This window comes from Grampus griseus (assembly GCF_964374135.1).
Source record: "Grampus griseus genome assembly, chromosome: 17".
Taxonomy (NCBI): domain Eukaryota; kingdom Metazoa; phylum Chordata; class Mammalia; order Artiodactyla; family Delphinidae; genus Grampus; species Grampus griseus.
In genome coordinates, this window is record NC_139011.1 from 57,684,261 (window position 1) to 57,700,872 (window position 16,612).

Genomic DNA, 16,612 nt, shown 5'->3' on the forward strand with positions numbered 1-16,612 from the left:
ACAAATAATACAAAATAGCAACTACTTGGTTTGTAGTCATTAGGGCAACTTATCACCAAAGAGATAACTAGTAAAATAAGATGGTAGCAAGTGTTTGCACAGTTTCAAAATTTTGCATTCCCAGCAAAGCAGTGAGGGCCAATGAAATTAAGGGTGAGGTTGATAGGAACAGAGATGGCAGTCCTAAAATACAGCATGTCACATTGGGTTAGAGGGGATGTCTATATGAGATCCTACATACATTTGTAGGTATACATGTTAGACTCCATTCGTGGATTTTAATAATGGGCATTTGGCTTAATCTCAAACTTAAATCATACTCCGGGTCCATATCTTACATAATGGATCGCGAAAGTTGAAAGACCTTAAAGACTACAACTCGTTAATCTTACAGTGGTGAACCCTGCCAAGATTAGGGGACTTAACTATTCATATGGCAAGTAATCCTCAGATCTGGATTCAAACTCACGTCTCTGGGATCCCAGTCCAGTGTTCTTTCCATTGCCTTTCAAGTGCCAATATGAGATGACTAAAATGATCAGGAAACAAACAAAATCACTCTCTCGTCTACACACACACACACACACACACACCCCACACCACCTCAAAATAGCAAATGTGTCACATAAAAAAGAAAGTAATTCTATCAGTTTTATGCTCACTAAAAAAAATAATAAATTGAAAAAACAATCCAAGTCTCTGGGAGCTATTTTAAAGAACTGTGTAGAAAGTACATTGTATTGTTAAAGAGGGTTTGAGTTAATTGCTCATGGAAGAAACATTTATCTGGGTGGAGGTTTATGCTTGACTTACACAGGCTTTCAGCCTGAAGGGTGTAATAGCTGAATGATTCTCTAAACCTTAATCTATTTTTCATACGGTGCGATGACAGTCATCATCTGAAATCATTTTTACGTTTCCCAGAAGTGTGGAAAAGCTAACTTAATCTTACTTTTATAACTTGTTTAAAGGGCACCTTTTTACTTTTAGTTTTAAAATAATTTTTGAAAGGAGCTGCCACTCTCAAGGAATCCATCTATTTAAGGTTCTCAAGGACATAAATGAGCTCTTGTGGAAGGGTAGACATTTGTTATATTTCTGCCGCGGTTATGGTTATCCTTGATGATTTGGGGAGTGTGATTATTCTTTTTCTGACTCTCGAATTTTTTTTTTTTTTTTTGCGGTACGCGGGCCTCTCACTGTTGTGGCCTCTCCCGTTGCGGAGCATAGGCTCCGGACGCGCAGGCTCAGCAGCCACGGCTCACGGGCCCAGCCGCTCCGCGGCATGTGGGATCTTCCCGGACCAGGGCATGAACCCGTGTCCCCTGCATCGGCAGGCGGACTCTCAACCACTGCGCCACCAGGGAAGCCCCTCAATCAACTTTTACATTATGATCCGTACTGTTCGTAGGTTTGTTTTAATATATTTATTTATATTAAATATAATATGAAATATATATTCGAGAAATACATAATAAATTTTAATAAATATAATTATAGATCATTATCAATAAATATAATAAATTACAAATAAGAAATTAAATAAATATTAAATATAAATATTTACTTCTTTATATTAAACTTCCAGCACTCTCTACCCCTCTTGTGCTTTATTTTCCTCTATAGCACTTATGGCATCTATGAAATCATAGAGTTCACTTATATTCTTTGGTGGTGTCTACTCTCCTCCCAGTGAGGGTTATTTTGTTCACTGCTGCACACCAGTGCCAAGAACAATGCGTGGCATTTAGCAGGGCTCAATAAATACATATTGAATGAATTGGTGGCGTGTTGTAAATGATGTTAAACCAGATTCTCTGGAAGACGTGCCTTCTGTGTCCCATGACTTAGAGGCACACCTCATCCTCAGTGACAATTGTTCCCAGTACTAGAAGTAAAAACATGTTACGTTTGGGGAACAGAGGAGAGGGAAGCAACACTGGCTCCTCCCCACGTGCCTGGCATCACGAGATATTTCTTGATTTCTGAGCCATGAGTTCCATAAGCAGTGCTCCACGAGCCCATGTAATGACACATTTCTTGATTCCTGATGAATCAGGTAATTTGAGTTTATTTCTCGCTATACGTGCTCTGATTTCATGAGGTTGGTCTGCAGTGGCCTGAATTTGCCTGGATAATACTGGTCTCCCTGCCCATCTAGATCCTTCTCTCCCTGCCCATCTAGATCCTTCTCTTCTCTCAAAGTCCAGCTTGCACCAAACCTCTTTTGTGACATTAGCCTTAACTTAGTGGTCCCAATATCAAGGTCAGTCTTTTTCTCCTGCTCAGAGGGCAGCATCTTGGGCCCAGTGAAGCCAGGGAATGGATGTGTGTGGGCTCCACTGAGGTGGCCTGAGAGAAAGAACAAGTTGATTTCAAAGTACATGTAGCAATTTTGAAAGAAAGTACAATGGTGTAAATTAGTACCTCCTCCACTAAACCACAAACACCAATCAGGAACTCATTTTACTCCTCTGTCTTTCCTCTCAGTTTTCAGGAAAACACTTACTTTCCATCATCTATGACAGTTTTAGACATAAAAAGCTTACCTTTGGTCTGCCCATAGCCCCTTGATAAGATGTAGTCAGGCTTTAAATGCAGGTTCTTGTAGTCACTGACAGTTCTGAGCTCGCTAAAAGACAGCTACCTTGTTATTCTTTGACAGCACCCCAAAATACCTTGTTTATACACCACCATCAATACATTTAATGTAACAAGCCCTTATATAGATCTTCCTTGTGCCAGGCACTCTTCTAAGATGATTACACATATTAACTCATTATCCTACAAAACAACTTTACTATTAGGAAGGTTCTACTATTATCCCCATTTTACAGATGAGGAAACTGAGGCACAGAGAGGGTGAGTAAAGCCATATAGCTGGTAAATCCAGAACTGGGATTCAGACCCAGGTACTCTGGCTCCTGAGACCACGTGTTTAACCATTAGTCCACTTGTCTCACCTTTGTTCTTCTCCACCAGCCTCCCTGTACCTATCAGCCAACCCCTTGCCACTGATCTTTTCTTTGCGGTACACGGGCCTCTCACTGTTGTGGCCTCTCCCGTCGCGGAGCAACAGGCTCCGGATGCGCAGGCTCAGCGGCCATGGCTCATGGGCCCAGCCGCTCCGTGGCACGTGGGATCTTCCCGGAGTGGGGCACGAACCCGTGTCCCCTGCATCGGCAGGCGGACTCTCAACCACTGCGCCACCAGGGAAGCCCCTTTGCCTCTGATGTTTATTCTTCCTGGTCAGAGAAAGACCCTGCGGCCTTTTTCTAAAATCATCCCTCAAATGGACCAAGGTAAATTTCTTGCAATTGAAATCATTTCAGTGACCTTCATTCTTCACAAACACTCACCGATGCTGATTAGTTTACTTCTTGGCTGACCCCTGCTTTTCCATGCTTTGATCAAACACAACCATCTCTTAAAATGCTCAGACCATTTTCTTTTCTCTCTCTGCATTCTCCAATGAAATGTTGGCAAATGGAAAGTTCAACCGGAAAATGCCTTGATCTGAATGAAGTTTGGGGAAGATGAATCCAGTGCTGATGGTTGGAGGGGGTCAGGGCAGGGTGTGTTATTGAGAAACTGGGTGTAGAAAGCTTGTTAGATAGAAACTTTAACTTTTGTGGTCATGAAATTCTGTAGGAGCTTTGGGAATGGAAAGGAAGGGGTGGATTCAAGAGGCATTTCAGAAAGAACAATGGATTGGACTTGTGGGCAACTGCCTCTAGGAATAAGGTGGAGAAGGGAGTGAACATGATACCGCTATTTTGGGCCTGAATGATTATAATGAGAGTGTCGTTACTTGAAATAGGTCTATCAGGAAGCTACTCTGATTCAGGAAGAAGAAAAAGTTCATTTTAGAATTTTTGTCATCATCCCACTGGAAATGTTCAACAGTTGGAAGACACCATAAGTGAGCATTTAATGAGCTGCCTTCAAGTGTCTAACAGGGCACATGATGTTAAATCTCCTACAGTAATTACCATGAAGGGGAGCTGAGGGTGAGGTCACCTTTTACACTGGCCTCATGGAGGCACTTGCCAGAGTGTGTGGTGAGTGAGATCCTCTCCAGCTCTCAGCTACAGAGGTGGAATTTGGCTTATGATTTGAACGTAAAGGACACGGCTTACCATACAGCCTAACCCCAAACAGTAGCAAATGACTTTTCTTTGTCACACCTAAAAATCCTTAGAAAGTGACAGTGCCATTAGTTATGTGGCAAACTGGTTCTGCGTTTGATCTTACTTCGTATTAATTTTTACAATAACAAACTCAAGTGATCTTGAGCCCTCGCCCCGGTTTGTTTCTCCAAAGGCCCGGACAGTGCCAGCAGTCTACACGTTGAATGGTGAGAACCGAAGGCTTCTTGAAATTTAGCCTTATAATCAGGCACTCAAGGTAAAAATGCAGAAATAAAAGCTGCAAGTCTTAGCATAGCGCCAAAAGAGCTCAATAGGAAGGGCCTAGAATGGTGTGTTCAAGGAGACGGAGAGATTGGCGGGCAATGTCCTGAAACAGTACCTCAACAATCCAAAGGAGTCTGATGATTCAGGTTAGGAATTAACGCCAAATCTCGGGTTGGTACACCCTCCCCGATTTCATATAAGCTCAAGAGTAGTCGCCTTGCCCGGCAGAGACCATTAAATGACTTGCGGCAAATCTCTTCCTTCAAAAGTCTGACTTTGACCGCCAACCTTACTTCCAGCCAAGTCGATCCTCCTCCCTCCAAAGGGGATAAGCGGCCACGGGTTAGCGTGGGCCCTCGCGGCTGGGCCGACTGTTCGGAAGCACCCGATTTTCGGAGGCTGTGGGAAGGAAAAATAAATCCAGTCCGGGTTTTGTCTGCGCGGGGCGACCGGAGGGCTGCGAGGAATGGCTCGAGAAGAGGGGGGCGGTAGTGGAAAATACACAACACAAACAGCTCGCGCCGGGGCACGGCAGCTGCAGGCCCGGAGCGCGCGGGCCCGGTAGCCGGCCGCATGGAGCGAAGCGCGGCCCGCGGCTCCGGGGCGGCGGCGAAGGCGGCGAAGGCGGCAGCGCGCCGCTCGCTCACACCCACCCCCGCCCGCGGCCGCCGCGCCGCCCCGCCGTAGCCGCCGGCCGCCGGCGTCCCCACGGGCCGGTCCAGCGAAGGCGGCGCCCGCGCCTCTGCAGCCAGTGGCAGCCGGCGGCCCGGGGAGGCGGCCCCCGCAGCCCCCCGCAGCCCCGCGCCCCGGGCGCCTGCGACCACAGCGGCCGCCCGGGGAGGAAGAGGAGGAGGAGGAGGACGAGGGGGGAGGTGACAAACTCCGGCTCGGCGCGGCGGCAAGCAGCCCGCGGTCAGGCATGCAGGCGCGGCGTCTAGCCAAGCGCTCCAGCCTGGGCAGCCGCCGGGGGAACGCCGCGCTGCAGCCGCCAGGCCCCGCGCCCGCCCGGGAAGGCGCGCTGCCCGGGCTCCCGCTTCCCGCCCCGGCCCCGGCCCCGGCGCCGGCCCCAGCCCCGGTCCCGGAGAGCTGGAGGCCGCCACTGCCGCCGCCGCGCAGCGCCGGGACCGGCCCCCCTCGGGCCGCCGGGGCCGCCGCCGCCGCCTCGTCTCCGGTGCTGCTGCTTCTGGGGGAGGAAGACGAGGACGAAGAGGGCGGGAGCAGGCGGCGGAGGGGGCTCGGGCGGGTGCAGCCGAAGCCCCGAGGGGGCGCGGAGGAGGAGGATGACGACGAGGAAGACGAGGACGAGGAGGTGGTCGTCGAGGTGGTGGACGGCGACGACGACGACGAGGACGGCGAGGAGCGCTTCGTGGCCCTCGGCCCCGGCCGCCAGCTCCCCAAGGGCCCGGGCCGGGGAGCATTGAAGGTGTGTGCGGGTTGCGGGGACTAGCGCGCGCGGGACCCTCCTGCGCGGTGAGGGGACGGGCCCGGGGGCCCGGCGCGGAGCGGGTTGAGGCCGGTACCGGGGACCGCAGAGGCCGGGCCGGGAGGGGTGTGTCCGGCGGCTCGGGTGGCCGCGCGGGCAGAGCCAGGGGGCTGATGAGCTCACCGCTCGGGCCCCAGCACCTTCACCGGGCGGCCGCTCCCTCTTTCCTCCAAGGCCGAGGCCGGCGTGCTGTCTGATGTGGGTGCGGGCAAAGGACGCTTCTCCCGAGCGAGGCGGGGAACTTGGCGATGGGACGAGGTAGGCGCCGGTCTGCGCCCGGTGGGGACGGGCGAGGTAGGGAGGCAGTGAGGTTGTAGTCCTTCCCGAGGAAGCACGAGTGGCCCCCTTCCCCTTATTCTGAGGACTAGTCAAGCTCATAGGAACTAGCAAACAGCTTCTCTTCTCAATCTCTCAACCCCTCCTGCCTCCAAGAACAATTGTGGATGAGTTTCCGTCAAAAGCGCCTGTGAGGGAACCGGTAAACCCAGAAGAGCAAAAAACCAAGTCCCGGTGTATACATGCATTTTGCTGGCAGCTTTTGGCAATGCCGCCCCGCCCACCCCGTACCCGCGGCTTAAAACTCGACATTGTTTGGCATTGGGTTTGTTTTCCCCTCCTCAACATAGCAAATGGGAAAAAAAAAATAGGAAACCAGAGAAAGTGGGGGGGAATTTGCCATTTAAAATAGACGTGAGTTTCTGCTGAGAATTCAAGCAAAGGCCCTTGTGTACTGAAGCACCGAGAGATCTTTCCGTTTGTATATCTTAAGGAGATAAGGGCTTTATTATTACACAACTGACTGGCTGGGCTTTCAGGCATGTGATTGGCCAACGCAAACCACGTTGAGGTTCTTGCACAGTGTATGTTGCTAAGAAGTTTTGAGGGCAGCAAGTGGGAAGCAATGGAGAGAGTGATTTTTTCTGAAGAGTGGTGCTTAAAATCAACTGGATAAAACTATTGATCGGAGTTTTCAGAAGATATTGGTATTTCAGGAAGAAAAACACATAAACAAATGAGCTTACTAGTTAGAGACTATGAAAAAAAAATCTTCAGGGGCTTGCAGAAAAAAGTCAGCTCCTCAAAGCATGAAATTGCAGTTCCAAAGAAATATTAAACGTCAGCATTTAGAATAGCCCCAGAGTAGACATGGGCACAGATTTCTTTCCTAGACCACCCTGGAAATACCAACTCTGGGAGTGAGAAATTTTCAGCAAGTAGTCGTTTGGGATGATAGTTTTTGACAGTTGCTTGTTGGAATTCAGACCATGACCACCATCATTACCGTGGTCTAATAAAAAGCCTGCATCGTATGGCTACAGGATATAGCTGGATTTGGAATTAAATCACATGACATCAGTGACATTAAGGAACAAAAGTAGGACTTCTTAGCATTTTTGTCCAGAAATACTGAAAAGATGTCTTGTGGTTTGGACGGTGGTTGCACAGTTTGTGATAGAAAAGTTGATTATAATTTATGGTCCGTGCTCAAAGCAAACTCAATGTAGAAAAAAAAATCAAATATATAAGAATAAAAGAACTAGGGTGTGATCATTCACACTATCAGAAAAGATTTTTCACATCTCCGAGCAAATTTCTGCTTAATTCTTTCAAAAGGGGCTTCATTTTATACTGTTGTTGTTTGCCCACAACTTTTCAGGAATTTATATATTGAGTAGCTTGAGGTATAATTTTTATAATCTTTTCCTGCTTTAAAGCCATCTTGACACTGCATCTGAAGAGGTTTTTCTGATGAATAAAATAGTATCATCTTATTCGAATGCATAGATGAATGTCAATATCTTATATATATTTAGGCATTCATTTATTCGCATATTTATCGAGCACCTAATATGTGTCAAGGACTATTCTAGAACACAGCAGTAAGCACCTTCCAGATGCCCACATCCAGCAAGAGAAGCTGGAAGCAGAGCAAGAAGCAACCAAACAGACAAATAAATAAGCATGGTGCTTGAGCTTGTGATGCATGCCATGAGGGAAATAATGATACCTCAGTGTCTAGGAGGAAGGAGACAGCTTGTAGGGAGAAGGCCTCTCTGAGGAGGGGACATTTGATCTGAGATTTGAGACATGCAATTTGGGAAGATCCTTCCGGAATAACAGTTGCAAAAGTCTTGAGGTGGGAAGGAGAAGAGGATGAGTATGGCTGGATCTTGCTGGAGATATGTCAGGGAGGCAGGTAAAGGCCAGCGACGTAGAGCCTGGTGGACCTTTTTAAAGTAGAGTAAGAAGTCTTTGGAATGTTTTAAACATGCAAAATGTTTTGTATTTTTAATAAGGTCACGCTGTGTGGAGTATAGAGGACAGCAGGGAGGAGCAGGGGTCCAGTTCGATGGCGATCGTTGAAGTCCACGTGAGAGGCGAGGGCACTTTGGACTAGGAGTGGTGTTAGAGAGGAGGGAACAAATTCAGGATCGATCGTGAAGATCCACCTGTAATAACTTGCTGATGGATTATGTGGCGGGGCGGGAGGGTGACAGAAAGAAGGGAATGCAGGATGAGGCCCCAGCGTAAAGGTTGGCCAAATGTGCCATTTGCTGAGATTGGGCAAACTGGGAGAACAACAGGTTTTTGCGAAGAGAAAAATCAAGTCTTCTCTTTGGGGCCTGTTAAGTCCGAGATGACGCTTAGACACCGGCATGGAAACTTCAAGTAGGCGGATGGCTGTAAGGTGTGGAGCTGAGGGGAGAGGCCACGGCTAGAGAGAGAAATTTGGGAGATGTGTTGATGTCATTTAAAGCTGGGGATGAGAAGGAGAGTACAGCAGGCCAGAGGAGAGTACAGCCTTGGGCCGGACTCTGGGGCACAGCACTGTTTAAGTTTGGGTGTGGGAGGAGAAGCCAGCAAAGACGATTGAGAAGCAGCAGCTAAACATATCAAAGGAAAACTAGAAAATGGAAAGTCCATTTAGTTCCAGAAGTAGGGAGTAATGAACTGTGTTGAATACCACTGGGATATGCGTAAGATAAGGACAGAGACATGTTCATGTGGATTCGATAATATGGAACGTATGGGTATCCGTAACCAAAGAATGTGAAGTCAGGGATGCGACCCAAGTGGGCTGAGCAGTGAGTAGAGGCAAGGACATAGTGAAAAACTCTCTTGTTGGAAAGGAGAACAGAGAGAAGGGGGAGAGAGCATATGGTTTAGATTGTTTTGAAGATAGGATACTGTAGACTCTAATGTGACTACAGCATGTTGGGAATGATCTGTTGTGTGTGTAGGAAGTGTATTTGTTTTCTGTCGCTGTGTAACAAAGCACCACAAACCTCTTGGCTCACAACCATCCTCCCGGTATCTGTGGGTTAGGAGTCGGGGCCAGGCTTGGCTGGGTCTGCTGATGAGTCTCACAGGGCTGCAGTCAAAATGTTGGGTGGGCTGTGGTCTCTTTGGGAGGCTTGACTGGGGAAGAATTCACTTCTCAGCTCCCTCAGGTTGTTAGCAGAATTCATTCCCTTGCATCTGTAGGTGTGAGGATCCAGCTTCTTGCTGCCTGTTACCTGTAGGCTGCCCTCAGCTCCTAGAGCCCCTCTCCCCCAGCCACTCTCCCCCACCCCACCTCTACTCCTGCAGTACTTTATTACATGGTTTCCTCAACATGGCCTCTTACTTCATCAAGTCAGCAAGGAGAATCTTAGCCCCTGTCTGCTGGCAAGATGGAGACTCATATAAGGCACTGTAATCACAGGAGCAGTACTCCATCATCTTTGCCATATTCTATTGGTTAGAAGTGAATCATGGGTTCCACCCACACTTAAGCGGGGGAAATATGCAAGGGCATGAATACCAAGAGGTGAGGGTCGTCAGGGGTTACCGTGGGGAGGAACCGAAGATGCAGAGAAAAGAGGGATAAGTTCAGGAGGAAGGTCCTTAGAAAAGTCATAGGGCAGGGGACCTGGAACCCAAGTATAGGGATTGGTCTTTGACAGAAGCAAAGACCCTTCTTCCATTAGGGAGAAGGTAGAGAAAGTAAATCCAGATGTGGGTAGTTGTATATTGGATGGTGGTCAGATGAAGTAGTATTCACCTGATGGCTTCTGTTTTCCCCCTGCAGCAGGAGGGAAGGCCATCAGCTGAGAGCAAAAGAGATTTGGGATAAGAGCTAAAGAGATAGTGTTGTGGGAGAGTGGGAGAGCAAATGTACCAGGGAAATCAGATAGAGTTGCTAGACGGTATCAAGGGCCCATCTGATGTTTGTGGTTCTACTTGTACAGTGTAAGCAGTCTGTCTGGGTATGTGATTTTCCCCACCTTCATTCCATTAGCTCAAGCATAGAGTGATAATAACAAACAGAATGCCAGCTAACGTTTATTAAGTTATTTAATTACCATGCTAGTGCAAGTCTAAGTGTACAGTCTCATTTAAACTTCATTACCTATCCCTGAGTCAGGCATTATTATAGCATCCTCATTTTACTGAAGTGATAAGCAGTTTACTTAAATATACACAGGTGTTAGGTGGCAGAGCAAGGTTTTGAGCCCTGGGCAGTCTCACTCCAGAGCTAGTACCATGAGGCCTTACACTTCACTGTCTCTTGGAGACAAAGCAGAGAGCTGGATTCAGCAGAGATGCAGTTTAGCCAGGTGGGTGAGCAATGACAAGAGAGAGAACACACTGTTGACGAAGTTGGCACTGCTGTGACTATAATGATGGACTATGGGATCTAAGAAAAGTAAGGACAGGAAGGGGCCATGGGCTGGGAAAAAAGTCAGGGGTCAGTGGATGGGAGAAAACAAAGAGGAATCAATAAAATCATTAAAAGAATGGGAATGAAATGCAGGACAACTTGGGTTCCAAGGTAATGTTAATATGAATGAATATTTGCTGAATACTTATAAGCCAAGAGCTGCACTAAATGCTTTCTATGAAGGAGGATCTATGAGAAATTATGGTTTGGGAATCAATATTCTCCAGCTGAGTATACTGACTTGGATGTGAATTAGCACACCTGAGGCTGTATGGGCACAAGCAGAGCCCTGGTTCACATCCATAGCCTGTGCTTTTAATCTCCCTCTATTTATTTGTGATGTTTATGCCCACTTATATCCAGGAGTATTTGGGAAGGCTGAAGAAATAGAGGAATAGATGCTACTAAGTATCTGAGATGCTTGATTACTGTAATGGCTGCTAATTTGGGCTTTAAATGAGACAAGAAGACAAACTGGGTATTACACAGTTTTCAATTTCTGATCGAGGAAGCTTACATATTTATGGGCAGTGATAAGATTCCACACACCCCCAAAAAACAAAAAAATAGCCTCCTGGGCCCTTGAATGAGGAACACCAGGTAAATAATGTCTCCAACCAGAGCTTAATAATAAAATTTTAAAAAAAATACAAGGACACTGTCAAACGGAGGAAGGATTCTAAAATAAGTTGCTACTCAGTGGGCAAAACAGTAGGGGGCTGAGATAACTAGGCTGAGAGCTGTGCTCTGCGATGCTGTGTATTAGTTATGGACAAGAGCCAGAGAGTCTGAAGGGATTGATAGTGTAGTGTCATAATAAGGTTAGGAGACACCTGGACCTGAAAGACCGCTATTAGTTCTATCAAGAGTACATCTGTTGGAAAACTGGGAAGAAAGTTTTTTTTTTTTTTAATTTTTAAATTTTTAAAACAAATTTAGTTATTTATTTATTTTGGCTGTATTGGGTCTTCGTTGCTGCGCGCGGGCTTTCTCTGGTTGTGGTGAGCGGGGGCTACTCTTCTATATGGTGCGCGGGCTTCTCATTGCAGTGGCTTCTCTTGTTGCGGAGCGTGGGCTCTAGGCACCCAGGCTTCAGTAGTTGTGGCACATGGGCTCAGTAGCTGTGGCGCACGGGCTTAGTTGCTCCGTGCGGCATGTGAGATCTTCCTGGACCAGGGCTCGAACCCATATCCCCTGCATTGGCAGGCAGATTCTTAACCACTGCGCCACCAGAGAAGTCCAAGGGAAGAAAGGTGGTTGTTTTTTTTTGCGGTACGCGGGCCTCTCACCGTTGTGGCCTCTCCCGTTGCGGAGCACAGGCTCCGGACGCGCAGGCTCAGCGGCCATGGCTCACGGGCCCATCCGATCCGCGGCATGTGGGATCTTCCCGGGCCGGGGCACGAACCCGTGTCCCCTGCATCGGCAGGCGGACTCTCAACCACTGTGCCACCAGGGAAGCCCGGAAGAAAGGTTTTTAAGTGAGATAATATATGTCAGAGTGCCCACCTTCAGTGCTTAATAAATATTAACGGAGAGGAATCTGTTTCATGTGTGCCAGCTCTTTGGGGTGGTTAGCACATCTATTAGACTGTCTCTGGGCTATCAGATGGCTTTAAGAAGCCTTTGGCAGGGACCCGTGCAGCAAGCACTGAATTCCAGTTTGCTGATAAGTATGTGTGTTGCAAATGGTCTGCGTTGGCTCGAGGGGAAGGCATGTGCATCTGATACCAGGCAAAGTTGTCATTCACTGAATTGTCGACTGCCAGACTTGGAAGGGAAACAGAGATTATCTGGTAACCTGACACCCCCTTTAGACTGCTCAGGACACCGGGACTAGGGAAGGTGAAATGCCTTGTCTGGCTAGGGCTGCTTAGCCACTTAGGTGGGACCAGGATTAGCACCCTGGTCTGCCCAACCCCAAGTTCTCGCCCTCCTTGCTGGGTTAGTCCTTTGTGCCTGGAATGATCTGCGGTTAGTTCACTGCCTTAGAGTTGTGGTGAGAGAAATCACAGTTCCCTGAAGTCATCTACCACTCACTGCTTATCAACTTCTATTTTCGGAATGCTTTTCCTTCCTAAAGTACCTCAGGGAGAGGTGGTCTCATTTCTGGCTGTGGGAGGTGGGCAGGACCCTCTGTGAATCCTGTCCAGGTCAGTCCCCCTCCCTGTGCAGTTCCCAGGGGACACGTGTGCTCAGAGGATGATAGAGAATGGCAAATGAGCGCCATTTCATCGTGAACCGAGTTCCCTTCATCTCTGGCTTGGTGTGCCTGGTAGACTGGCCTGGAAGACGTAGTTTATACTCAGCCCTTAACTAGGGCCTCTCCTCCACCAGATTTGACTGCTGGTTGGGCCTGCAGTGCCCCGTAGCACAAGGGTTAGAAAAGGAGGAAAAGCGAGAAGTCAGCCCTGCCTGGAATCCCCTCACCTGAGCTTAGTGAGGAGGCGCCAGGGAGCTACCGCTGGGATGTCCTTGATCTCTGAGAGCCCCCGGAGCCTATTCATTGGTAAATGGGCCCTGGTCACATTACCCTGTCTTCCTGCTCATGGGTGCTCAAAGGGAAGAAGAGTGGGAGCCTCTCCCTGCCCACTGCAGTGTGCGCAGTCAGAACTTCTGGTCTGCACACAACAACCAGTCTTGTACCATGGCTTGATACAATGTCTGCTAAAGCTGAGGAAACTTGACCTTTAATTGTCCTGTCCCATCTCTATGAAGGTAAATGCATGGTTTCCATTAGACTTTCTGAAATATTTGAGAATACTTAGAGACCCTTATAGCCAACCTTCCAGCCTAGTCGAATCTCTGAAATAAGAATGATTTTCTTTGGGTTTGCTGTCCATGTTTCTGGTCATTCCCTCAGGAGATGTTTATTATGGGCCATGGCTTGCCATGTTCCTGATATGCATGTGGGAAACAGCAGTCAATAAGGCCGACTTCCACTTCCGGGGAGCCTACAGCCTGGCAAATTCCTGCCAGATTGTCGATAAAGAAGTTCAAAGCCCCTTTTCCTCTTTATCCCCAAGATGAAGGTTACATCTGCCGAGAGACCTTGCTAGGCTACCACAGTTTGGGATGTAATTTTGATGCATATCCTAAAACATTTGTAGCCAGTCTATATGAAGAAGATTATATGGGCTGGCCAGGAGGTAATTCCTGAATAGCTAGTCAAAGGATGAGTTTAGATCACCAAATCTGGCACATAACTTCAGTTGGTCTCATTTACTGGATGAAGTGGAACGGAATATAACTCTGAGATTCGTGTAGTGGAATTAGAGTGATTCAGTTCTCACACTTCATTGAAGATACTATTTGGAAAACCCAGTGTTATAATTTATACATAGGGAAAATAGGCTTGGCTCTAGAGTTTTGAAGGAGAGTCTGTAGTTTTAGGGTAAGAACTTTGCAGTAACATACAAGAGGGGATCTCATCTTGCAGAAGACCATGGAGCCTTGAGGTGCAAAGAATTAAAAGGATTCTGCCTGTCCATGGCTCCATGAGGACTAAGAGTGTATAGTCTCCATGCTACACATGGCAATTTCCAGTGACACACTTGCTTTCCTTACGTTCTTGTCATAATGGAAGGCTGAGCGAAAGTAAAGCCTCACTGATGCGAACTAATTGGGGATGGCTGGTCTCTCCTTGTGGTGATGGAAGTGTTCTGTATTTTGCCTGTGGTGGTGGATACACATACCTACATATGATAAAATTGCATAGAACTAAATAATATGCACTTGCACACATACACAAGTGAATACACGTAAAACTGGAAAACTCTGAATAAGGTTGGTAGATTATATCAATGTCAATTTCCTGGTTGTAATATTGTACTATTATTTTGCAAGAGTTACCACTGGAGGAAAAAAAAAAAGTGCTCCAACATTTTAAATTAAATCCAATTTTTTCAAGGCAATGTGCCTTGAAATATCATTTAATAAAACGTACAGACAGGATAATTTTAGTCCATTAATATGACCTGTGTAGTGGGCTTGTTAGTAAGATGGGAGGGAACATGGTTGAGTCAAAGCAGATGATTCCTCTATCTGGCCCCCTCCCCACTATTTCCTCTGTGAGGTAACAGGCCCTGAGTTCAAATTCTGGCTTCTCCCCTTGCTAGTTGCATGGCCTTATCAAGTAACTTGATGTCTCAGTGCTTCAGTGTTAGCAAAGAAAATTGGTATAATATTGTTCTGTCTTTGCCTATTGTTATTAAATATGGCCCACAGACCTCCTGCAATTAGACATGGATGGCAATTTATCGCCTTTATGGTTCCAGAAAAGAATCTTTTGTAAAACTTCGTTCAAGGCTTCAAAATCCTACAGTTAGTTTGACCGTTACAACCGCCTGCCTGTTCCACACTACCAAGGTATTTCAGAGAGCTGCTTCCTGAAGTGACTTCGTTCATCTGAACTCTGGGGTGTTCCATTGTATCAGTGGTGAGCTTGAATCTTCCCTTTCATCTCAGGAAGCTGTGAGTCATTTATCTACTTGTGCGAAGAGGACAGAAACATTCTAGCTCTCAGGCTCATCAGTCTGTTCAGATCTATAGCTCTTATATTGGAAAAAACCTGGCTAGTAGCCATACAGGTGGGAAAAGGCTTACCACGCACGTTGAATTATGTGTCTATGTGTCGTTGAAGCCTGCGATGGAAATACAGTGATGTCACCTTTCACCTCTAACTTGCATGTGGCTGAGAACCCCTGAGGTGTGAATTCGCCCTTTCCATCCTCCTCTGCACTGGTGTCTACGACCTGTTGTGCTTTTGTTTGGTGAAGAACTCACTGTTCTTTGGGTAGATGGGGATGCAGAGCCCAAAGTATACTTCTAAACTCTTGTAAATACTTGCTTCTACTATTGGAAGATATCTAGATGGAGGAGAAATGAACTCTGGTTAAACAGCATGGGGAAATTCCAGTTAAAAAGAGAGATACAGATTTTTTTTTTAAGTTATAAAATGTTTTAAACATAGAGGAAATTGAATGAGTAGTACAACACCCATATACCTATGAAGAAGTTATTGACTATAGATGCCAAGGGCCATTTTGAATTTCTAAGAAGGTGAATATAGATTGTGGCATTCATGTATTTATTGGACTACAGAGCCTTTTTTTTTTTTTCCTAGAACGTCTTTCCCTTGGGATACATTTTGGGAAATACCAGTTTAAAATTATTTTTCTAAATGGGAAACCCATGGATAAGTGGCTTATACTTGGGATAACTTACTAAAACTACATGATTAAAGAAATAAATTGTCATACGCACAGAGAAAGGTTAAAATATTGTTAGTGGGTCCAGCAAGCTTTGAAATATTCTTTCTCATAAAGCTGCTAATTTCTTCAGTATCAAGTTTCTAAAAAAAAAAAAAAAGGAGTATTTTATGTGGTGAATTTTCACTTGTGTATCCGTGAATACCATTCCTGTGGGTGAAATTTAAAAACCGGTAGCAAACCCTACTTCTCTTGGCAAATCAGGCTCCATGATGGGTCTAGTGGAGGAGACAGGAGGTATGGGAAGTGCTATCATGACAGAATTACAAGGTTCCCAGGGAGCAGAAAAACACACGGTGCTGATACTCAGGCAGGTATATTTAATAATATGTTTTCCACATTCTAGAAGAAAAAAGATTGAAAGTATCACAATTGTTTAAATGAAGAGAATGTATAAATTCAGTAGGAGACTAGGATTGACACATTTTCTGTCAACAACAGTATGACTACTGCAAATAAAGGGGTTAAGCGTTTGTGAACACAGTACCTTGTGTAAGGACTCTTTACTAGCTATTGTTCAACATTTATTTCAGTATTACCCAACATTTAATGCATTATAATTTTTAGGGGGCTCTCATAGCTAACTTGGTAATCTTGGAAGGTGAATTTTATTATCTCCATGCTATACATGTGGAAAATAAGTGTTGGAGAAGAATGGAGCAGTTTCTGTGGACAAAAAAATAGAGAGAGAATTTTTTTTTTTTTACCAAATGACGTATTTGTCAAACATTTCAGAAAACAT

General features: G+C 46.3%; 1 protein-coding gene across 1 annotated transcript in view; it reads left to right on the top strand.

The window, feature by feature from the left end:
- The first annotated feature begins 5,142 nt into the window (after positions 1-5,142).
- Positions 5,143-16,612, top strand: part of ZNF704 (zinc finger protein 704) — a 207,001-nt gene continuing 195,531 nt past the window's right edge. The window contains exon 1 of the mRNA XM_082675153.1: positions 5,143-5,838. Within this exon, the coding sequence (XP_082531279.1) occupies positions 5,335-5,838 (504 nt within the window). The 5' untranslated portion in view covers positions 5,143-5,334. The remainder of the gene's footprint in view (positions 5,839-16,612) is intronic.